Below are 19,005 nucleotides of genomic sequence, written 5' to 3'. Positions count from 1 at the left end.
TTTTAAAACAAAAAAGAATATTAATCCTGATAACTACCGAGTTTTTATATTCTTAATATTTTGTAAAAAGTTAAATTCTTGTAAGCTTAATTTCCTTGGATTACTATATTGAACTTAATTAATTTGATCAAGTCTAATCCGATCAACTTAAACTTAATCGATGTTTAATTCGATCAATTCGAATTCAACTCGAGTTTAGAAACATGAGGTTGGTTGGACTTGACTTATGTATCTCGAGTTCTTGGTCAATTGGATTGCGTTTAGGTTGATTGTTTTTTAATTCAGATAGGGATCAACTTAGCTGTCTGAATAATCATCCAAATGGTTAGGTAGAGTAATTAAAGTAGATACTCCTACAAAGAATATACCCCTAATTTTACTTAAAATTACACTTAATGCCACTAAATATACAAGTATGAGCTTTCTAATTGTGATGAAATGATCCATGGAGTAGGTTTACCAATTATTCATATGACAAAAATGTTCTTTAAACTAACTCAAAATTACATCCAATGCCATTCAATAATATACCTGGCAATTTAGAATTTCAAAACCACCGTACGTACGGTCATGTGCTCGCGTGACCATAGCATTCAATTACAATTGGCATTGGAATAAATTATTAAAATCAAATTCATTTGTGTTTAAATTTAATCTTTTAATTTTTTTATTAGACAATATTACCCTTAAAATTATGTTTAAATATCAAATAAACTCTTCTTTTTAAATTTTCCTTTTAGTTGATGAAAAAAAATTATATGACATATTATGTAAAATCTTAATTTATTTTTTATTTCCGTAAAATTTTTTATAAGAAAAATAATTTTGTCATATTTAATTATACCATAAAAGATAAAAAAATATTAAATATAATTAAAATTGGATAAAATTTATGTATTTTTAAATTATTTAATCTTTATATAAAAATTTAAATTTTATGAGAATAAAAAATAATTAATAAAATAATTTACTTAATATTTGATATTGATATTATTTAAGAAAAAATAAAGTTTGGCACCAAATTAATTAAAGGACAACAATATAACGATGATTATTATCGTAATTTATCCTTAATTACAGTAAAATGATTTGTGATTTGTGAAATATTTAAAAACACTTCTTTTTATTTGTAAATATTTTAATTTATTTTTAAATTATAAATATCCAAACATCAAGGGTTGTTTGGTAATTGTTTTTGAAAATAATTTTAAAAAATAGTTTTTGAAAGCTGTTTTATAATGTTTTATAAAATAAAAATCTTTTTGAAAACTTAAAATGTTTTAAGCCTATTTTTAAAATTTTTAAATATGTTTTAAAAATAATTTTTATATTTTAAGTTTTATTTCTAATTATTTTACATATTTGTATAATAATTTTAAAAAATAGTTCTTAAAAAATAAATGAAAACAATCGAAAATAATTAAAATATATTATTTGAAAACATTTGATTTTTTTTTTTTGAGAATAGAAAATAAAAAATAGTTGAAAAATTCAATAATTAATATATTTTTTAAATTTAAAAAATCTAAAAAAAAAAATATAAATGTCTATTACTGGAGGTATGACTCAAGCATGTGACATATAAGAAAGCTACGTTGAGAGAGGGTGATATGGAGGTTGGGATGCTACTGAGGATGCTCAGTTGGAGAAACAGAGGGGCAATTTGGGCACATAAAATGGAGTCGGTTCAGAGTGCACAAAAATGATAAAACTTTTCATATTAAAAGTTGATTGTCATATTTCCCATTGTTGGGTTTTGAAAATGCTATTATGTTGGGATGGGAAACCCGAAGCACAACTTTCCCAATGAAATAAAAAAGAAAAAAAGGAAAGAGAAGGATAGTTAGGACCAAGGTTTGGGGTGAGTCTGGTGATAAAATGTTAGGCAAGACCCTTTGTCCATTCCACGAGGGTTAAGACTCTTTAAGCCCAGTTGTGAGCATATAAATGCAAGTTGTGCATTTGCTATTAAGAGATAATAGATTTTTTTTGTGTTGTGGGGATGATGTTGAAGAAATTAAGACATGATATAGTTTCTTAAGAGCACAAAATTGATGGAGAAATGAGTGATTTTTCTTTCCTCCTTTGTGAGGATACTAGGTGATTGTTTTCACAAGTTTCCTCTTTGGTAGAATATTAATATTATTCATTTCTAAAATTGAAGAAATGTTTTTTTCTAAAAGAAAAAAGATGCATTTTCATAATAGACTAATAAGGTTAAGTTTCTATTTCTAAAAATTAGGTTTAAGGAAGCCAATAGTAGTATGGTGGGATAGGAAGTTTGGGTGGTATTAGTTAGGTGAGTTACCATATTAGTAGAAATTGAAAAGAAAAATAGAATTTTCTTAGAAATTGAAAGAAAAGTAATCAAGTTGATGATAGAATTATCTAGGGAAAGAGGGTTACCTATGTTGAGTTCTAATCATGGTAATTTTTTTAGATTATGGTGACAGAAAGAGTGATTAAAGAGCTTGCTAAAAATTGGAATTTGTTAAGATAAGGATAATGGTTATTAATTCAAAATATTGAAAATTATTCCTAAAAATATAGCTACATGGCTAGAGTCAGTTTGATAATTATCAAACAATTTCCTTAATTAAAGCCATTTGAATTTTGAATTGCATATGTTATAATTATTAGTGGGACATTCCCTTGTCAGTCTAGTTCTTATTTTACTAGGTGAATGGCATGCATGGAAGGCCAAGGGTCAAACATGGGTCTTTCGTGTGCATGGAGTGGCCTTTTGGCAGTAAGCCAATTACAATTTTGATTGAAACATTTATACTAGTACCTATCTAAACCTAAAACATTATATTTGTGAGTGTTTTAGATAAGTGGATGATTTTGAATAAAAATTCCTAAGTGTCTCCTAACTTTAGTCTTCTAAATCCTTTTTTGAACTACTTAATGAAGATCAATGTGTTAAAAATGCTTAAAGGCTAAGGTATGAGTGGACAATTAAAATTACATTTTCAACCAAACATATTAATGCGATGAAAATGCTTTGACAATCAACTAGTTGTGTGGTTGGTTATTTCATACAAACTTTAAATTAGGCTTCAATCGGCTTTCTACCAGGGGCTCTTAAAATTTGGCCCTGTAAGACCGTATCTATTTAGCCTAAGAAGACAAAATTTGCAAGACCATGAATTATTAATAAACAAAGGGCTATATAGAGTTGTAAGGTTCTTCGTGTATTGGCGGCATTCAAACGTGCATTTGAATACTGTAGGTTTACCGATATTGAAACTCATTCTAAATCTCCACTCAAAATATTGGCCAGACCACAAAACATGCCTTCCAATATCATCGTCCAAAGACCAACAATGAATTTTAACACTTTCTGGTTTGCGAAACTCGTTGATAATTCTATATGTATGTTTCGGACTAATCTAATCGACGAATCCCTACTCTTTGTAGCCTTGTAGGGAATTTGCGAAGAGCATTGGAATATGTGAGAGAGTCATCATAAATGATATGAGCAATACCACATTGGTCATGCTTGGATTGGATTTGCCACCCATGCTTGGATTTGATTAATTGTTTCTATGTAATTTTCTCTACAACACCCCTTTACTTATATAGCCCAAAGAAAGTTTACAACTCATATAACACACTTGAATTTAAGATACTAAAACGTTATTTAGGGATTAATGCGAATAAAATGCAATGATAAATTAAAACATGGGGTTTACTTTTACGTTTATGTTTACGTCTATGTTCATTCATTTAATTATTATGTGATTCTTCTTCATTTTTATCAAATTTATATTCATTAATTCCTATTTCGATATATGCCAATTATTGGCCCTATGCTAAACATCAATTTGTTTTTATAATGCTATTTTCTTTGATATTGTACAATTTATGAAAAAGTTAATATTTTTTATAATAATGAATACAAGGATGAAAAATGAAGTAGGTTTAAATGCTTTTGCCTTGATGTATATTTATTCCTACATGAATTACCATTGATAAGTAGTATACAAAATTAATTGATTAATCAAAGTTATAGTAATTTTGTGTTATTAGTGAAGTAATTAAGTAGAAATTAATACTACATTCTTTCAAGTCTCCTCTCTCTCTCTCTCTCTCTCTCTCTCATAAACAATAAGTTTTGCATTCGGTCAAATTCGCAAACTAAATTTTTGAAAACAAATTATAAACCCGGATCATTTTATTTTCTCTCTTTCTCTCGTGGTCTCCGCCTCCTAGGGTTTCTTTCTCTCTCTCTCTAAAATCTCTCGCTCTCATTCTCCAGTCCTCTTCCCCACTCGCGCTCCCATTCTCTGCCGATGTTTCTCCATTTTGCTCTAATTTTACTGTAATTTCAGCTTAATGTGCTGGAAGTGGTGGAGATGATGTTCTTGATGTTGTTTTGGTGGTGGTGGTGATGTTCTGGAGATTTGATGGAGTATGCTTGAAATTGGGGTAATTTAATTATCGGCATTGATTTCTGTGATTTGAGCTTAATGTTGTTGAAGTGATGGGATGGTGTTATGTTTTGAAGGTTTTGGTTCTGGCTGTGAGAAATGTGTGAAATTGGGCTAATTTGGTTGTGAACCTTAGCTTCTCGGGATTTGTCTTGGATTTGCTTAATGTTGTATGAATGGTGGAGGTGATGTTGTTGTTGTGGTGTTTTAGAGATTTGATGAAAAACATGTGTGAAATTGGGATAATTTGATGCTCAATGTTGATTTTGGCTTGATTTTTCTTTAGTTTTAGTTTGTTCATGAATTGATGAACTAGAATTCCACTGTAGTTCGGTTGCCGAGAATTTTTAAAATTATGGTAATCTGATACTCAAAATTCATTTCTCCACCTAAGTTTTGGCTTGAAGTTCTATCAGTTTAATTGGAATTTCACTTCAATTTATGATGTGAAAATGTGTTATTTTTAGGTAATTTCAGCTTAATCTTAATGACGTGAAAATGTGTGACCTTTTGGTAATTTGATCCTCGAGATTCATTTCTGGGGTTTTGGCTTGAAACTATGAAGATAACACTGTTCATGATTTGTGATGTTTCGGAGCTTTGTTTTTATGAAAAATGTGTGAAGTTGGGTTAATCTCATTCTCAACATTTATTTCTCCAATTTCATCTTACTGTTTATTAAGTGATCTATTTATGATTGTGATGTTTTGGTGGTTTGATTCTTTGATTTGGTCCATGAAAAAGGGGTCAATTGGGTCTCAACATTTGTGAATCCACCTAGATTTCAGTCTAAATTTTTATCAATTCCACTGTGATTGCAAATCAATTGTCATTAACTGATGAACCTAGTATTCTTCTTGTGATGTTCAGAGCTCTAATTTAGTCCACAAAAAAAGTGTGAAGTGAAATTTGTTTCTCTACTTTCATTTCTCCTCTGAGGGTTTTAGCTTGTATTTGCATCAATTTTGCTGTCATTTCAGCTTGATTTTCATGACGGGATGAAGATAATACTTTTCATGATTTTTTGCTGCTTTAGAATTTTGATTCAGTATGATGCATGAAAAATTTGTGAAATTGGGGTGATTTTAATGTGAATATGGATATTTTGAGGGAGCATAGCATTTGGATTTGGTGTGGTTCTGAGCTCCTCTTTCTCTCTCTAAAATTCTCTCTCCATATCACCTTTATTCTATATCTTCTCTAGTCACCCTCCAATTGTATCATATCTACTGTAGTTTCAGTTTAATTGTTATGAACAGGTGAAGAGAATATTATTGAGGAATTATGCTGTTTTGGCACTTTCATTCACTGCAATGTGTTTGTGTGTCAATTAGGGGTAATCTTGATTTAAAATTTGCATATTTTTTAGTGGGTGCAGAGTGATGCTAGAGTAATGGCAGTTAAGGTTTCAGCTGAGAAAGCTGCTGAAATTGCAATTGGGTCAATTGGACGGGGGTATGATATTTCGGATGATTTGCGGCTCAAGTATTGTAAGGGAGATTTGGTTGATTCGCGGTTGATTGAGATTGATGAGGAGTCAGTTCGTGAAATTGTGTTGCCTGGTGGGATTTCGATTCCAAATGCATCCAAATCAATAAAGTGTGATAAAGGGGAACGAACCCGGTTTCGGTCTGATGTTCTTTCTTTCCAACAGGTATTAATATGCAGTTTTTTTTCTCATGATTGTCTCTTATTTGGGTTGATTGTGTCGCATAAATTATGGTTCTGTTGCTATCTTATATCAATGGTTTTGTGACTTGTCTGCTCTCCTTTCATACTGCTATTCATGTTTGAAAATGTTTTTGAAACAAATGTTGATTCCAATAGTTAAATATCATCCTATCAGCCTATTTTGTGAACAACTGGTTGTAAATAGGACTCATCAGATGAAGGGTTTTTACTTTTATTTTGTTGTTGCCATGTCTCGGTTGCAAAATTTGCTGGAGAGGACCCAAACTCAGTGAGTTAGGATTTAACTGTTTAATGAATAGGTACAGCTTTATCATATTCTCTCATGTTTAGAAGGTTTGAATTGGAATAATTGTCACCCAAAAAAACTTCATTATAACCAGCATCATCTCTCATGACAAATACTTATTTTCTGTGTCTCTCTATATGTGGTACTGTACCATCATTGATTACTTTGAGTATGATTGCACTATCATTGATCACTTTTAGTATAATGAGTAATTAACTGATATAGTATTTCTAGCACTGGATCTCCAATGAGGTCAGATTGCATACTGCTTAAGCTATCGTGCCAGTCTTTTTTTGTTTTACAGTTAATTCTAGGACAATGTTGATGCTGTAGCATATTAAATTCCTCTTTCATTGATTTCGGGTGCATTGATATTTCTTTACTTTGCTCCAGATGTCAGAGCAATTCAACCAGGAGATATCCTTGACTGGTAAAATTCCATCAGGCCTCTTCAATGCTATGTTTGAATTTTCAGGCTGTTGGCAGAAAGATGCAGCTAAGACAAAAACTCTTGCTTTTGATGGGGTATTCATCACACTCTACACTGTTGCACTAGAGAAATCACAGATGGTACTTCGTGAACATGTTAAGAACGCTGTTCCATCATCATGGGATCCTGCTGCCTTGGCAAGGTAGAGCTTGAATCTCCCAAAAAAAAGAGTATTTTCTATGGCATGATAAAAGTCTGGACATTTTATGTGCAAAGCTAAGTTTCAAAAGCTTCTATTTTTGTTAGGATTCTAGTTATGTATATAATAATTCCTTGGTCTCAAGGAGGTTTCTTGTTTTTAGCTTCTTATTATTTATTTGTTTTGCTTTATTTAATACGGCAATCAAGTCTTCTATAATACTTGTTATCTAGTTTTGATAGTTAATGCATCCGATAAGACTCTCAAGACATGTGAATTTGGCACATATTGTCAGCATAATTTCTAGGGTTTTTTTTAATTAATTAATTTATTTTTATCTAGTAGAATCGAATGCCAAACCCCTTGAAAGGTGTGAATTTCCACATTAGAATATATATATATATATATATATATATGAATTCCACAAGAAAAATTCCATTTTAAACTTATCTTGACAAGAAAGGCACAATCTTAGGTATTCTACTTTCTCAGCACCATCTATCCAAAGTCCAATGGGGCCTGTATGTTAACTCATAAACCTTATCTCTGTAGTACCCTGAGCATTATTGATAATGAATAGAATGAGGGAGGGGTCAAATTATGCATTCTAGGATATTATCTCTTTCTTCTTTCACCTATGTTTGGTGTTGGTATACCATGCTCAAGCTTGAGAACCATAATGAATTTTTGAGATGATTTTCTCTGTAATTCCAGGTTTATTGAAACATTTGGCACCCATATTATAGTTGGTGTGAAGATGGGCGGGAAGGATGTAATATATGTTAGACAGCAGCATGCTTCACCTCTTCAACCTGCTGATGTACAGAAAAGGGTAAAGGAGATGGCAGATAAGAGGTTTGTAGATGCAAGTGGTCAATATGGCATGAATTCTGGACATGTTTATCAGGATGACAAGGTTTGTGAAATTTTCTTCTGTGCTAGACTATGTAAACCTACAATGGAATTTTAAGCATATGAGTTGATGATATATCTGATGCTTGTGTTTTGTGGACTTAAGCAATTGTTCTTATATTAGAAAGGTTCTTTCTGAGTTTAAGATTGGTCAAAAGTTATAATCCAGAAGACATGGGAGAATCACTTCCAGAATAACCTGTGAGCTGACTTATATAAACCAAGCCCCCTCCCTCTCCACCTGTTCTACCCCACAACCCACATCCAACAGAAAACAAAAAAAACAAAAGAATTGTAAAAATCTAATGGGGCTTTAAAGTCGGAAACGGGAGAATGAGGCTCTAGAAAGAAGAGTTGTTTCATTTTTTGTTGTGTGATGTTTTTAACCCAACTGCTAGCTTTGAGAAGAGATGACTAGTTGGTTCCAAGAGTTTCTTAGACCCTGGTTTGGGGGGCCATGTTCACTGAATTGAACTGAAGATGTTTTTTCACTTTGATGAGGCTGGTTTGCTGGGTATGAGTGGCAGTAGCCTGTCTTTCAGGTGTTGGAGACTTGCTGATTATTATCACTTTTCCCATCACTTCTAGGCCTTTCATTCATTATATTCATAAGAGAAGGAAAGCTATGTATCAAATTTGTTTCCAAAAGGGGAAAGCTTCTTTGGTCATGAGATGGCTCTAAAATGTTTGTTCTGGTGCATTTGGATAGAGCATAACTGCCAAATCTTTAATGGTGAAGAGCTGTCAGATCAGAGGTTAAAGGAGAACTTCATTAGAGCCCTCTTGGAATAGATAAACGCTTTGCTAGATTTGGGAATTTTGTCAATGCTTGATTTGTTAAATAGTCTTAGCTGTCAGGTAGCTGTGGTTTTTTTGGTTGTTTTTTCTGTTACCTGTTGGTTTTTCATTGATTGGTTTTTCATTGTTTTTTCGAGTATACTTCCTGCATACATAGGGCGCCCCCCCCCCTTTCTTGACGTTCTTTTAATATATTTGCTTATAAAAAAAATAATAAATAAATAAATTGAAGGTCTTCCCACTATGATAAAGGATTACAAGTGATGTTTGAATAATAGAAGTTGTTGAGAGAGAGAGAAAGAAGAAAAACCTTAATTCTCATTCATTTAATCTCAACTTACAATTGAGAGATATATATACAAGGCTAGGAGTCCTAACTACCATACATGTGACCTATATTAACAAGGAAAGATAATATACTATAAATACATTATATTCAACACTCCCCCTCAAGCTGGAGCATATACGTCATATGCACCAAGCTTGTTACAAATATATTTAATCCTAGGACCTCTGAGAGATTTAGTGAAGATGTCTGCTAGTTGATCATTTGAATTAACAAAACTTGTAGCAACACATCCTGATGCGATCTTCTCTCTAATGAAATGACAGTCAACTTCAATATGCTTGGTCCTTTCATGAAAGACTGGATTGGATGCAATATGTAATGCGGCCTGGTTATCACAGATGAGTTTCATCTGTTCATCATTTCCAAATCTCAACTCCCGAAGAAGATGTCTCAACCATATGAGTTCACATGTTGCCAAAGCCATAGCTCGATACTCGGTTTCAGCGCTAGATCTGGCCACTACATCTTGTTTCTTACTCTTCCAAGATATTAGATTACCTCCAATAAAAACACAGTACCCTGAAGTGGAACGTCTATCTGTGGGTGAGCCAGCCCAATCTGCATCTGTGTAACCAACAACCTGAGTATGACCTCTATTCTCGTACAATACACCTTGGCCTGGTGTACTTTTGATATATCGAAGAATGCGGATTACGGCATCCCAATGACTATCACATGGTGACTGTAGGAATTGACTAACAACACTCACAGGAAAAGAAATGTCTGGACGAGTAATGGTGAGATAGTTCAATTTACCTACGAGCCGTCGATATCTCCCGGGGTCTCCTAAAGGCTCCCCCTGTCCTGGTACAAGTTTGACATTCGGATCCATAGGTGTGTCTACTGGTTTACAGTCTAACATACCGGTTTCTTCCAGGATGTCTAAAGCATACTTCCTTTGGGAAAGGACCACACCAGAACTGGATTGAGCTATCTCAATTCCCAAGAAATACTTGAGTTTCCCCAAGTCTTTGGTCTGAAAGTGGGTAAAAAGATGTTGCTTTAGTTTCTGAATACCATCCTGATCACTGCTTGTAATGACGATGTCGTCCACATAAACAACCAGATAAATACACTGCCCCAAGGAGTTATGATGATAGAAAACTGAATGGTCTGCTGTACTGCGAACCATGCCAAACTCTTGAACAACAGAACTAAAACGGCTAAACCATGCTCGAGGAGATTGTTTCAAGCCATATAGAGAACGGCGTAACCTGCACACTAAACCAGACTCCCCCTGAGCAACAAAACCAGGAGGTTGCTCCATATAAACTTCCTCGGCAAGATCACCATGAAGGAAGACATTTTTAATATCCAACTGATAAAGAGGCCAAGAACACATAGCAGCCATGGAGAGAAGCAAGCGGACAGAAGCAATCTTGGCAACAGGGGAGAATGTGTCACCATAATCAGAACCATAAACCTGAGTATAGCCTTTAGCAACTAAGCGGGCCTTAAGGCGATCAACCTGACCATCAGGACCAACCTTAACTGCATAGACCCAACGACAACCAACTGTAGATTTACCAAAGGGTAAAACAACAAGATCCCAAGTGCCATTAGAGTGCAGAGCAACCATTTCATCCACCATTGCCTGTCGCCAGCCTGGATGGGAAAGAGCTTCATGGGTGCTCTTTGGAAGAGAAACAGAGGATATAGCAGAAACAAAAGCAGAATAGGGTGAAGATAATCGATGATAACTCAAAAAATTGTAAATAGGATGAGGATTACGAGTAGAGCGAGTACCTTTCCGAGCAGCAATGGGTAAGTCATTAGGAGAAGGCAGAGCCGGGGCAGGTGAAGCCGAAGGGATAGGAAGTGAGTGAGCAGGTGCCTCAGCAAAAGGGAGAGGAGCAACGACAGGAGGGCGACGATGATAAACCTGAAGTGGTCGAGGAGGCATAGCATCAGGTGGGGAGACAATGGGAATGGGCAAGACTTCATGGCTTTGGCGGAAAAGAATGGTGAGTCCTCAAAGAAGGTGACATCAGCGGAGATAAAGTATCGATGAGTCTCAAGGGAATAACAACGATAACCCTTCTGAAGTTTGGAATATCCCAAGAAGAGGCACTTCATGGCTTTGGCGGAAAGCTTGTCCTGTCCAGGAGTGAGAATATGAACAAAACAAGTACAACCAAAGACACGAGGAGGAAGGAAATAAAGTGGTTGGTCAGGGAAGAGAAGGGAGTGAGGAATCTGATCGTGTAAAACAGAGGAGGGCATACGATTAATCAAATAACAAGCGGTAAGAACAGCGTCCCCCCAAAAACGAAAAGGAACATTACTATGGAGGAGGATAGTACGAGCTGTCTCAACAAGATGTCGATTCTTGCGTTCAGCTACCCCATTTTGTTGAGGAGTATGAGCACAAGAAGACTGATGAAGAATCCCATGATGAGACATAAACGAAGTAAATGGGGCTGAAAAATATTCTCTGGCATTGTCACTGCGTAACACACGAATAGAAATATTGAATTGGGTTTGGATTTCAGCATAAAATTTCTGGAAAATAGAGAATAACTCAGCTCGATTTTTCATTAAAAATAACCAAGTACATCGAGAATAGTCATCAATGAAAGTGACAAAATACTGAAATCCTAAAGTAGACGCAGTCCGACAAGGACCCCAAACATCAGTGTGGACAAGCTCAAAAGGAGACTTTGCCCGATTATTCAAATGCTTTGGGAACGAGACACTAGTATGTTTCCCAAGCTGACATGACTCACACGGAAGCGACGACAAAGTGGAAAAACGAGGGACCATCTTTTGGAACTTGGAGAGACTAGGATGACCCAGACGATTGTGAATGAGGAGAGGGGCATCAGTGGAAATGCAAACTGCAGCAGATGAATCCGAGGTGAGGTGATAGAGGCCTTGAGACTCACGTCCTATGCCAATCGTCTTCCCCGTACTCCGGTCCTGCAAGGTCACAAATTTATCAGAAAAGGTAATAGAGCAATTAAGAGTACGAGTGAGTTTGCTGATGGAGATAAGATTAAAAGGACATTCAGGAGTATAAAGGACAGAAGTGAGAGGTAGAGAAGGCAGAGGAAGGGCCAAACCAATACCTTTAGCCACAGTTTGAGAACCATTAGCTAAGGTAACAGTAGGTAAAGCAGAGGTAGTAGTAATAGAGGAGAAAAGATCCTTATTACCAGATAGGTGATCAGAAGCTCCAGAATCTAGAATCCAGGGTCCAAGAGAAGATGTGTGGGTAAGGCAGGCAGAGGCATTACCAGGCTGGGCAACAGAGGCAATAGAAGCCTGAGATGCAGAGGAGCTCGGAGGCTGAGGCAGCGGAGAATCAGAGGACTGGGCCATATCCACTTATCTGGAGAATGAAGTATGTTTGGATCGAAGAGAGCCCTAATACGGCTTCAGATTGCGGCGTGGCACCACCGACAAAGGGAGACGGCCTCAGATCGCAGCGTGGTACCACCAGAAAGGTAGACGAACACTTCCCAAGGCCCGTGCAGGGATTGGGATGGAGAAAAAGTAGCCGGAGCTTCGCCGGAAAGACTGTTTGGAGGGCCGACGGAGACAAAAATCCCCAAAAGAGGTACGTGCAGGGCTCGGATGGGAAAACCAAGGAGGTAGGGAGGCTGGTCGGCGTCAGGCGAAGCTGGAGGAGGAGGCGCGTCGCCGGAAAATTCCTCACGCGCCCTCACGCGCCGGCGCGTGAGATGCAGCCGCCGACTGGAAAATGGCGCGTGGCCGGCGCGTGGATGCTCTTTTGGTGCTGGTGGCTTCACAAAAGTTGGAGATCTCCTCCAGGCGCTCCTTTTGGTATGGTCGGTGTCGAAAAAATAGGTCGCCGGAAAATTTCGCCGGCGGTGAGTGGTTTCTAACGACGTTCCGACTGACCGGAAAGTATTGGGAGATGGGGAAGGTGACCGGAATGAAACACGGTCACCGGAAGGTTTCCCGGAGTTGATGACACGGGAAACAGGAAAGAATTAGGTTTTCTTCCCTAGCTCTGATACCATGTTGAGAGAGAGAGAAAGAAGAAAAACCTTAATTCTCATTCATTTAATCTCAACTTACAATTGAGAGATATATATACAAGGCTAGGAGTCCTAACTACCATACATGTGACCTATATTAACAAGGAAAGATAATATACTATAAATACATTATATTCAACAGAAGTGATTTTCTAAATTTCACTATGCTTTTACTCCCTAATAAGCGGGGTGTTTAGACTATGCATAATTTGAGTTCACAGCTCTGATCAAAATTTTTCCCCCTCATATTCATTATGTTAATTTGAATTACTGCAAAACATGAAAATTTGATATCCTAACAACGCATGCTGCCTCTTAACTAGGCAACTTTTTTAGATTTTTAACTAATGTTTAATTGGGATTGCATTGTTATTGCCCAGCCTGCCTGCAAGTAATGACATAATTGATCATCATTTTATGACTACATGTCTATGGTGTTGATTTCTGGTTGTTCAGCTCAAGTAAGTTGCCAAAGTAGTCATTACCTACTTTTTCTATTTTAATCAACTTCATAGAGGTGATCAGTCTTATACTTACTTTTTGTGAAGGATTAAGGACTTCATATGATATGATCTTTTCATGTGTACAAACTTCAAAATAAAGTGTTTCTTTGGTCCAGATATTGTCTACATATTTTTCCTTGGTTTAGAATTACTACAGTAGTGGACTTCGCAGTCATGGTTTGTTGTTTAAAGTTGGTAAGGGAAGGTCTTTTTGTTTCATCTGCCAATTGTGAGCCACCTGGAAAGAAACCTAGCTGTATCTTATCTAATCATTTTTATTTCAGTTTGAAATCAGGGAGCAGCGGCTGAGGTTTGCAGATACCAGTCCGTCAAGTTCTTATTCACATAAGGATGTATGTGTTATCATATCATTTTCTTGAAGTCCTCTGGAAACGTGTTTTAGGAAATCTAGAATTGATATTACCTTTTATTAAAAATTTTCATTTTGTCATTTAATTAATTTAAATGCAGGATATTGTGAGCATTTGCAAAAGGAGAGGTGGAAGCGATAACAAGAACCTATCCCATAATGAGTGGTTGCAAACTGTTCAGTCTGCACCTGATGTGATATCAATGTCCTTTATCCCAATTACCTCTTTGTTGAATGGAGTCCAAGGGAGTGGATTCTTGAGCCATGCCATAAATCTCTATTTACGATGTGAGCAATATCCTTTGGTTGGTTGGTTTATTTGTTGGATTTTGTCTATTATCATATTATATAAATAAAAGTATCTATTCATCCATATCGTTCTTTGAGTAAATTTTTTTTCTATAGTTTGACTAGTGGCACCTCAATAATATTAGATCTGGCAAAAAGGGTGGGTGAACTGGCTGTATGCATGCAAGAGGTCTTATGCAATCTGATTTCCATTGGGCAAAATAAAATAGGGTTATGTTATGAATGTAGGTAAATGCTTAGAACAAGATATAAGACATGTGAAGCGTATTTTAGGATATGGAGTTATGGAAATACAGCTCTTTTAAATGACATAGAACAAGATCTAAGACATGCTATTTATAGACATAGGGTCACTAGTGTGTATGCAACCACCTTTTTTCGGTTCCTTTAATAACCAAAGTTCAGATATGAAGTTCTGGTTTGAAAGGGAAGGATCATTCATAACAAGAGAAAAAATAAATAACACTAGAAGAACGAATTATATTGATTTTATGAAAAACTAAAAATCCAAAAACTTTGTTGAAGAAGAAAAAAAAATGAAAAACTAGACACCCAAAAGCTGAGGAATCTTAAGGGGCATGTAGCCCACTGCAAACAGTTCCATTTAAAAGACCAAATCTCCAGTCTTTTAATTCTTGCTTTTATCATTTGCACCTTTGATCACATTGGAATATTATGAGTGACCTCGTACTCATTTTTCTCTCCAATAATCACATTATAGTTATCACCTTCCAAGTCACTCAAGTTCCTCTATTCTCTGCCAAGCTTAACAGCAGAAGGGGAGGAGGCAACTTTTGCTCGAGATTGAATCTTTCAAGTCGTGATGTTATAGTTAGAATATGAGGAACTATGCGTGGTTAAAATTTTGGAGTGGTTCCTTTGGCTTCAAAACATGAGATTTTGTTGGCTTTGGTGCAATTTCACAATATAAGTGTAGAAAAAGGCAGCGTTCACATTCTTTTGCTTATTGCTGCTGAATCGGTCAAAATCATTTGAACTAACCATCTGTAACATTTTCATTGTCCTTGCAGATAAACCACCCATTGAAGAACTACGCCAGTTTTTGGAATTTCAACTGCCAAGGCAGTGGGCACCAGTGTTCAGTGAACTTCCTCTTGGTCCACAAAGGAGGCAACAAAACAGTGCATTTTTGCAGTTCAGCTTCATGGGTCCCAAGCTTTATGTGAATACCAATCCGGTAAACCTTCTTTTTTCAGATATTCTTGTCCTATTCTTATCAAAAAGAGATTAATCCTGCTATTTTATTCCCTAGTGTTTGGGCTCAGAAGTGTGCTTCTTCTTTATCCATTGATTCAGATTTTGCATCCTTGAGCTAGACTAAAATATGGCCTACCTGACTTTACAATTTGACCTTAACAAATAAGTTGCATATATTGAGACTGAGCAGCCATGCCATCGAGAAAAGTCGTTCTTCTGGGTTTCTGGAGAATTAGTTTCAGGAGATTGTTACAGAAAACTCATGTTACCCATGTTGTTCCAAATTTGAGAAATTGGGATTTCCGAGTACCAATTACGGCCCTAAAAAACTGAGACTTTGTTTAATCAGTTGATCAATCCCTTTACAGGTTGATGTGGGTAAGCGGCCAGTGACAGGCCTCAGGCTCTATCTAGAAGGTAAAAGAAGCAACCGATTAGCGATCCACTTGCAGCACCTCTCTTCCCTCCCAAAAATCTTCCAACTCGAAGATGATCCTAGTGCCAACTTCCGTCATGAGACCTACGACCACAAGTACTACGAGAAAGTTCAATGGAAGAACTTTTCACATGTATGCACTGCTCCTGTTCAGGCTGACGATGACTTTTCTATAGTAACTGGAGCCCAACTACAAGTTGGGGGTTACGGCTTTAAAAAGGTCCTCTTCCTACGACTCCGCTTCTCAACTGTTTCAGGAGCCATGCTGGTAAAGGCTCCAGAGTGGGATGGATCACCGGGCTTGGCTCAGAAGTCTGGACTCATATCCACTCTAATCAGCCATCCCTTCACAACAGTTCAAAAGCCGCCTCCACGGCCTGCTGATGTGAACATAAACTCTGCCGTCTACCCAGGGGGCCCACCAGTGCCTGTCCAAGCACCGAGGCTTCTGAAGTTTGTCGATGCAACAGAGATGACAAGAGGACCACAGGAAACTCCTGGCTACTGGGTTGTTTCTGGAGCAAGACTTATGCTCGAAAAGGGCAGGATCTCACTCAAGGTTAAATTTTCTTTACTAACTGTACTCTTATCTGATGAAGAAGCACCCGAGGAACCCTAGCAGAGTGTACTATCTTCCCTTTTAAACGGCAAATGAGTTTTACATTGAGGCATGGGTGACAAGCATCGAAACTGAAAGCAACATACGGGTGAAGGAGGAGCTTACAAGGTGGGGAAGATGAGGGAGAGAGCTTGGAAGCGAGTCGGAATTTGTTCTGTTGGTTGTGTCAACAGTTTTCATTGTCCTTCATCAGTGTTGGTGGTTGTGTTTGTAACCTTGTGTTTCCATTGTAGATTCTTCGCACTGCTGCCTGTGATTGGGTTACAAGGTATTTTTACACCTTTCTGCATTTCTCCCCGGTTTACACAATTGCAGTAATCCCTGGACTCCCCGAAACTACGATTCGTTGTATCCAGCAGTCCTACCTCTATCCAACCCAACAGGTATGTAAATTGGTCCATGATCACAGTGTTGTTTTGGGTTCATTACTAATAAGATTGATAGGAAAGCCTGCTCATTTTTTTTCCTGGGAACTCTGGATTATGCAATAGCACAAAATTCCCAGATCTCTGAAAACAAAATTTTAGGGTTTTAGGAAACTTGGCTTGTACTTACCATCATCTGGGGCATGATTTTGTTTGTTTGTTTGAACCTTTTATTCTTTTAGGACAACCAACCCTACAGGAGAGGCCTTTAGGCGTAGTTATGAAGCTCAAGGATGTTTACTATCCATTAATGTTGTGAAAAGGTTTTAAGGCTGGTTTGATTGGATTCAATTTTTATTAGTAAAGGGATAAAAGAAACTAAAAGTTGAACCAAGTCTGTCTCATTCGTACTAAGCGAGTTTCCTAAAAAAGGAACTTTGAAAAAAAGTTTGGCGTGTCCTTGGAATGTTCTCCTTATTTTCGTGTTTTCACATTGGTTTTTTGGGAAAACCCAATGAAGTTGTTTGTTTCCTGTGTTTTTTGGTATTGTTAACTAAACAAAAAATCCACTAGAAAAAAAGATGGAATAATTTTGAAAAAGAAAAACGCACATCCAAACACACACCGACAACAAATCCTCAAACCTTTAAGCCTTGCATAATACAAAAAAATTGAACTAAACCCTGAATTCATTTAAGCTCACCATCCTTGTTCGACTATACGGAAAATGGTAACAGTTTTTTGTTTTTCAAAATGATAAAATAGGAAAACACGTTTGATTATTAAAAACTGTTTTATATTTTTAAGAATAGGAAACAAGGTGTTTTTAAAGAATATTTTTTAGTTGTTTTTATTTGTTTTATGAGGTTGTTTAAAAAAATAATTATATAAGTATATAGAATGATTAAAAGTAAAACATTAGACAAAATTATTTTTAGAATATATTTAAAAATATTAAAAATGGGTTAGAAATCTTTTAGGTATCTAAATAAACTTTTGTTCTACAAAATTGACAAAAGTTGTGGAATAAAGGTTGAAAATTTTTTATTCTCCAGAATGTGAAACACGTACAACTTATATAGGAAGAGAGGTGGATATTTACATAAAGAGTCCTACTTCCAGTTTAACTAAAAGGATAAACATTCCTACTTCTAGTTTAACTAAAAAGATAAACATTATAACTGATAAACGTTTACAACAGATGAACATTATCACTTAGTGGCTGAGCATTATCTTTTTTGTTACTTCCCCTCAAGTTGGTGCATGAAGATCTCGAATGCCCAACTTGCTTGATAAGAAAAGGAATTGTTGTCTTCCAAGTGCTTTGGTGAACAGGTTTGCTACTTGTAGCTTTGAAGGAAGATATGTTGTCACTATCTCACCTGATTGCACCTTCTCTCGAACAAAATGACAGTCTATTTCGATGTGTTTGGTCCTCTCATGGAATACGAGATTTGCTGCAATGTGTAAAGCAGTCTTATTATCACAGTATAATTTCATTGGCTTATCATGAAGCACTCCTAATGATGCAAGAAGTGATTTTAGCTACGTTAACTCGCTTGCTGCCATTGCCATGGAACGGTACTCTGCTTCTGTTGAAGATCTTGATATAGTTCCTTGCTTTTTGCACCTCCACAAAATTGGTGATGTCCTAAGTTTAACGCAACATCCGCTAATTGATCGTCTTGTTAATGGACAACTTACCTAGTCCGAATCTGAATAACAATAAAGCTGAAGGTCATTTTCTACTTTCATAACTATTCCTTGACCTGGTCATTTCTTCAGATATCGAACGACTCTATAAGCTGCATCTAGGTGTTCTTCCCGTGGACTTTGCATGAATTGTGACAAAACATGAACAACATACGTCAGGTCTGGCCTTGTTACAGTCAAGTATATCAATCGTCCTACAAGTCGCCTGTACATTCCTGGGTCTTTTAGCAATCTCCCATTAGCAAGTGCTAGTTTGTGGTTTTCTTCCATTGGAAATTCCACTGGTCTCGCTCCTAACAGCCCACATTCCTCTATAATGTTTAAAGCATATTTTTGTTGTGATAAAAATAATCCATCCTTGCCTATTGC

At 36.4% G+C, this 19,005-nt stretch overlaps 1 protein-coding gene across 2 annotated transcripts; it reads left to right on the top strand.

Annotated features, from left to right (window-relative positions):
- Positions 1 to 4,141: 4,141 nt before the first annotated feature.
- LOC100262558 (MACPF domain-containing protein At4g24290) lies at positions 4,142 to 17,031 on the top strand. Of its 2 annotated transcripts, none has more exons than XM_002263187.4 (8): positions 4,142 to 4,431; positions 5,812 to 6,087; positions 6,805 to 7,043; positions 7,755 to 7,956; positions 13,891 to 13,959; positions 14,078 to 14,264; positions 15,317 to 15,483; positions 15,872 to 17,031. In XM_002263187.4, the coding sequence occupies exons 1-8, from the start codon at positions 4,417 to 4,419 to the stop codon at positions 16,556 to 16,558; spliced, it is 1,842 nt and encodes a 613-aa protein (XP_002263223.2). In that variant the 5' UTR covers positions 4,142 to 4,416; the 3' UTR covers positions 16,559 to 17,031. The 2 variants fall into 2 exon arrangements, with proteins under 2 accessions (XP_002263223.2, XP_010657979.1); XM_010659677.3 differs by having other exon boundaries at positions 5,803 to 6,087.
- Positions 17,032 to 19,005: the final 1,974 nt, after the last annotated feature.

The sequence above is a fragment of the Vitis vinifera genome, chromosome 12 (genome assembly GCF_030704535.1).
Source record: "Vitis vinifera cultivar Pinot Noir 40024 chromosome 12, ASM3070453v1".
NCBI lineage: Eukaryota > Viridiplantae > Streptophyta > Magnoliopsida > Vitales > Vitaceae > Vitis > Vitis vinifera.
The sequence above is the reverse complement of the archived record's forward strand: the minus strand, read 5'-3'. Positions and strand labels throughout refer to the sequence as shown.

Coding starts and splice junctions, on each gene's coding strand:
- LOC100262558 (XM_010659677.3), top strand. Junction 13,960..14,077: donor GTTCTTATTCACATAAGGAT/GTATGTGTTATC, acceptor ATTTAAATGCAG/GATATTGTGAGCATTTGCAA. Junction 14,265..15,316: donor CATAAATCTCTATTTACGAT/GTGAGCAATATC, acceptor TTGTCCTTGCAG/ATAAACCACCCATTGAAGAA.